General features: G+C 37.6%; 1 protein-coding gene across 1 annotated transcript; it reads right to left on the bottom strand.

The window, feature by feature from the left end:
• Positions 1-510: 510 nt before the first annotated feature.
• Positions 511-1,146, bottom strand: LOC133175159 (uncharacterized protein F54H12.2-like). Its single transcript, XM_061310279.1, has one exon. It carries the CDS (start codon positions 1,144-1,146, stop codon positions 511-513), a length of 636 nt encoding a protein of 211 aa, XP_061166263.1.
• Positions 1,147-5,779: the final 4,633 nt, after the last annotated feature.

The following is a 5,779-nucleotide window of genomic DNA, read 5'->3' as shown; positions in this document are numbered from 1 at the left end:
TTTCATTAAAATTTTAAATATTATTTTCATATTAAAAAACTCAACGTAAAAAGAAAATTGTTCCTAAAATATTTTATTGATGTAATTGTTTTACATAGTCAGAGACCAAACGGTCGTTTTCATGCAGATGCGATACACTAAAATCATGCATAATGTTTTTCATGGAAAATCCCACATTTCTTTTAGCAATGAAATAAATACAATAATGTCCACACACACTAGACGTTTCTGATTGGATTCTAGAACGGGAGTATTGATATTTAGGACCGTTAATTGTCAAAATGTATCTGAATCTGGTGTTGTAAAATTCCGGAGAGTTTCCTAGAGAATCAAAAAATTCTGCTGGGCCTCTTAAAGGAAAGTGAAAAGCGACCCAATGCATTCCTCTTCCTCCGCATCTGTCTGTATTGACTACCCAAAACCTATGTTTCCTGGCGTTGGTTGGAAATTCATCAGCACACGTAACTTTTACGTCATATCTCGACAAATAAGATTTCAATTCGAAGTTATTCATTTGAAAATAATGCTTCGAGATTGGTCTATGTGAAGAATTTGTGGAAATTTTCCGTACAAGATTAATGTTGCGCTCTCCGGTAATGGAAATGCAAATTTGAGTTCTAAGCGACAATGTCCTTTTCTTCTTGTGTTAAAATCTATGTAGGGGTTGATGTCTAAGACGTACAATGCATTCCCTTTCGGATATTCTTCACGTTCTACGTAAACGTTTTCTCTACCCGAAACCAGGGTTTGGTAAGCTTCCAAGTAAGTATGAGACTGGTAGTTAGGCTGAAGAGGTTTGGTCGGAAACGACTGTCCGTCTACATAGAAGGCCACAAAATTACAATCAAAGGACTGAAAGTTAAAAGGTGATTTCTTATAATCTCCACTGAATGCACTGCTTGATACCAATCCTAGAATGAGGGTGGAGGGAACTTCTCCCTGAAATACGTCGTCCATGGTAAAACCGAATTCTCCTTTAGCGATGGAAGCTATTTTCAGATTAGAAAATAAGTACGGATATATTGCAGGAGACTTTTCTAGCATTTTGACATGAGCCATGGTCAGAGCAGAATTCGGTCTCCGGATACGTAGCTTAAAACTAGCATCGACAATCTGAACTTTGTAATCTAAACCAGACACTGACATCAGTTTAAAGGCATCCGTTGGGCCACAATTTTAACGAGAGTGATACTCCATTTAAAATTAAACGGTCCTGTTGGAAGAGGTCAACCTGCAAGGGGGCTTCCAAATCTAGTATTTTGCCTTTAGTAAATAAATAACGTAGGTACAACCCTGAATTCATGTCCTTGATAGGATCGGCATCGGTCGGGATCGTTGGAGTCCTTAATGAAAAGTTGAGAATATCGCACTCCGTAGTTATCGGCGGAGATAGGCAATAGGGTGTCGATGTAGGCCTTGTAAGGATAGTTTGTGCCCAACTGAGATACAGGGGTTTGCTGGAGATTGGTGTCTACCTGAGCAAATATGGTATGTTAAGGTAGATTCACCAAACCCACAGCATCTTCCTTTGTGATGGGATTGTTCAAGGGATTCAGTATTCTCAATTTGACTTTTAACCGACTATTTTTAAGATCCATGTAACCCGTAGAGAGTGGTGGTATGTTAAATTCCAAAGCAGAGTACTCTGATATTTGATTGATAGGTCTGAATTCCACCCATTCTCTCGTTTGAATGGTCGTGTCGACAGGACGTGATTCAAAAAGGGAAAGTTGATTTAAATGATTTTCATCCATGACTAATCGTCGAATTGTGTATAGAATTTAGGTTTCTTGGACTTAGGTTTATGGTCGCGTTTGCCAGGCGGGGCTAAGAATCGTTTCTTTCTTATAGATTTATCCTAATTCGGAGAGTTGTCTTGTTCGCTCTCTAATTCGGATCTGGCCATTTCAACGGCTTGTGCCACTGGTGTAACAAGCATCACGGTGGGTTTATGTTCTTGACTCGGGGGTTCTGCTCCGTTATGAGAACCACTTCCTACAATGTAACGCCCCTTGTATTCCGGTCGAACTCTTCCAGCAGAAATATCTTCAAAATGGCGAACCCATTTATCGATATTCGGAATGTATGGTACCCATTGCATTTTCTTGTAGTCGTATACTTCTACTGATCCCGTAATTTCTTTTTACGCAGATACAGAGTACAATTGAAAAAATTAACTTGAGAATGAAGAACACTCAAGTCTTTGTTTCTTATAAACATCCTTATTTGATTGATTTCCTGTTTAGAAACTGTAATGTAAAAGGGATTTGTGAAGGTCATCTGATTAATTCCTCTCTCTAATGTGATGGCTCTCAAAATTGGTAACATCGTATTTTTGACGTAACTATCGCCTACGATGTCACAACATACATACAGTCTAGCTGTACTTACATCATCGTGCATATCAATGTTTAATTCTAAAAAAGCACATTCCCACGAGTCGTCTATCAAGTAAGCTTTGGGTAGTGTAACAAGAAAGTCATCAGGAGTGTTGGAGGGATGGAAAATGGTAGAGTCTCTGCTGTCTATGAAAAGATATACGGCCATTGCTTGTTTTTCGTGCTTTCTCCTTTACTTATACCAATTTCTTATAACCTTAGGACTCGCTGTTCCTGACGGATAAAACGAGTATTCTAGCTAAGTAATAGTCTCTTAGAAGACTGGGAATCAGGGTATGATGCGACAGTAACGTTCTTTTCTTACGTGAGACTGAAACTCTAGAACTTGACAAATTCCTCATGACTAAGATGTGTCGACGGAAAAAGCTGCGGTCGTGTGATAGTATGGGTATTGTTCTATCAAGCAGATGGCGAACGACATCACCGAGAGCGGAAATCTGCCGTTGATTAGCTCTCTGAATTATGACGCGTTGTCGACTGTAATTCGCATGCCCGAGTTCTCTTAAAAAGTCGGCATTTTGCATCACGTGAGATTGCTCCATTTTTGAACATTCTCAATCAAATCATCTTATAATATTTCAGCGATGATCGAGGGAGGAAGCTGTTGAATTTTTTGGGCCATCCATACCATTTGACTAAACCCTGGTTTCCTTGGTATTTTATTATCTTTTCGATTCTATACAAAGTGTCATCTGTGATTGTTACTTTCTGCAACTCTTGTTGCTAAAAACTACCTTTTATGTCTTCTCCATCGATATCCTGTAGTTTGTAAATCTGTATATCTTGTTTGATAGAGCGAGATTTCACGAAAAAATGCTCTCCACTCCATCTTTCATCGTATTCCCGATCAAACGCTCCTCGCAACCGAGAAATGCGAACCATGTCACCAATTTTAAACTTATATTGTATGTTCCTTACGAGTTTTGACTGCGTTGAATTTGAACTGTCACTGCAAGCATAATCATAATTCTTCATCCAAATGTAGGGTTCGTCACTCTTTTTCACTTGTTTCGGAGCCATTTTGATGGAACGATGATAGGTAGAATTATAACTTTCGGTGACTTTAGGTAAGATGTCTACCCACTGATGAGTCTGGTGTTTTGTCATGTATCGACTCAATCGAGATTTTAATGTTTTTATAACTCTTTCGGCATAGTTAGCTTTCATTTCGTTTTGAGTAAAAAAGTGAATTATACCTTTTTGTTTCAGTAATTGTTGAACCTCTTTACTAACATATTATACTCCTTTGTCACTACGAATCTTTGCAGGGGGTGTAGAGTGTGAAAACACGAATTTTAATGCTTTAGACATCTCAGAACCCTTTGTCGATTTTAAGGGAACAGTCCAAACAAATTTTGAAAAAAACGTCTATAAGTACTAAAAAATACGCATATCCGTCGTTGTCTTTTCGATAGGGAGTCATGAAGGCTGTGTCTGCGTCCCACTGGTATCCGATTTCCGGAACAATGACTTTCGTACGTTTGAATTTTCTATTGATTTGCTTATGTAGAGTAAAGGTTTCTTGATTTGTATCCATTTTTTTTTTTTATTTTAGATCGACTGAGTACGTATTTGCCCTCCTTTCGAACAGCTCGATATAGCTTTTCCAATCCACTTAGAGACCCAGGGTGCTTTGCATCGTAATAGATGGATTCTAAGTAGTCTTCATACTTCATGATTGTGGTATAAAATAATTAGAACTGACTAGTACTTTTTCCTTCTTATAATGAGGTTTGTATTTCTACTATAGTTGGGTACACAATCTCATCTAGGTCCTTAACTCGTTTTATGCCAGTAATTAACACGCTCCAACTTAAGTGACATGTAAAATGAATTTCATTTCGTCGCAACATTACAGCAGGAAATAATTCAGGGTCATAAGAAAAGTTTAAGGCGGGAGAAATTGAATTAACGATTAGATCGCTTGTGAAACGCGGATGCGGTGACAATATGTACGTTAGTAAGTACGACGTCATATCCAATTCGTTGAATGTAGCGAGCATACCTTCTCAGTCGTTTATGTCCAGTATTAAAACTATCGCATGCTCCGTTGCAAATAATCTTTCCATTGGAAAATATTAAACAGTTCTCTCCTATTTTTCTATGTTGAAAAATTACCCCTGGAAATTTGAGGGGATCGTACCGCACGTTAACTAAACGGGTTGCCAGTTGTTTAAGATTAAGAACACAATTCATGTCTCCTTGGTACACGACGTTTGTCAACCTCATTATTCCAGCAAATAAATTGACCATAAGTTTTTGAGGAATATATACATGTATATCCTAGCTGAATCATATGATTAAATAAAACATGTAGATTCATAAACGTTTAAATGAACATGTTTATTACATCTGTGTACATAATAATATTTCAATATATTTTGCTCACGTCAAGCAAATATCCACATTGTTTAAATCATTGTCATTTCTGAATGTAGCCTTCAGTATCTTGTACGTCTTTTCACACATGCGCGCACACAAAATTAAAATGTAACATTTATTTTACTACAAATGATACCTAAAACAATCATGATGATAATAATTTATGAAAGTCTTTAAAAGGTGTCTTCTTGCTTGCACTGTCTCTTCTCACCAGTTCACATACTGCAGCGGGTTACAAGTAGGACACTGGAGCATGTTTAATTGGTTCATATGATCCTCGCACAAAAAACAAGGAACAAGTGATTCGAGCTCAGGGATGACTTTTTCTATTTCATTCATGTGGGATTTCAGCGCTCTGTACTCGAAAGGTCGAAGACACAGTCCTTTTTTCGTTGGGACGAGCATTTCTTTGTCCGGTGGTTGCCAGTATTGTCTGATGTCCAAACACGGATTGTCTTTTTTAATTGTACAGAAAATGTTAGAACCCATATGATAGTTCAACTCCTCTTTTTTGTTCAAAGCTGTATCAATCATGTCGAATGCGAGTGTCAATGTTTTAAAAAGGTCCAGCCTTAAACTAATTCCCTTCTTTGTCGCAAAGCGATCCGTATTCCATTCGCGTAAGTCTACTCTTTTGTCGTTGTTTTTCGTAGTATATACCTCAATGAAGCGGTCATTTTTTAATGCTAACTTACAGCAAGAAGAAAACATGTTGTCACCGTGAATGCTAGCAGTTAAATGACAAAATACTGGAGACTTTTACGGAAATGAGTATCTTTACTACGTCATATCCGATTTCAAAATCCAGGTTTGTTTCCTTCATTACCTCATTTTCATCCATGATAAACATCCGGATAACATCCATGGACATGTTAAGAGTAAATTCACCTTAGATATGTGCACCTCAAAAAAAGAGGCTAATATCAAGCAAAGATAAATCCTGTTTCCTTTTCTTTCATTACAGTTCTAATGACAGGCTAAACAGTTCATTACCTTTA

The sequence above is a fragment of the Saccostrea echinata genome, unplaced genomic scaffold, assembly GCF_033153115.1.
Source record: "Saccostrea echinata isolate AGI-Se365-2 ecotype Australia unplaced genomic scaffold, CSIRO_AGI_Sech_v1 ptg000061l, whole genome shotgun sequence".
NCBI lineage: Eukaryota > Metazoa > Mollusca > Bivalvia > Ostreida > Ostreidae > Saccostrea > Saccostrea echinata.
This window is presented reverse-complemented; position numbering and strand designations above follow the sequence as displayed.

Excerpts from the sequence above, each read along its gene's own strand:
- LOC133175159 (XM_061310279.1), bottom strand. The coding sequence starts at position 1,146 with ATGTCAGTGTCTGGTTTAGATTACAAAGTTCAGATTGTCGATGCTAGT.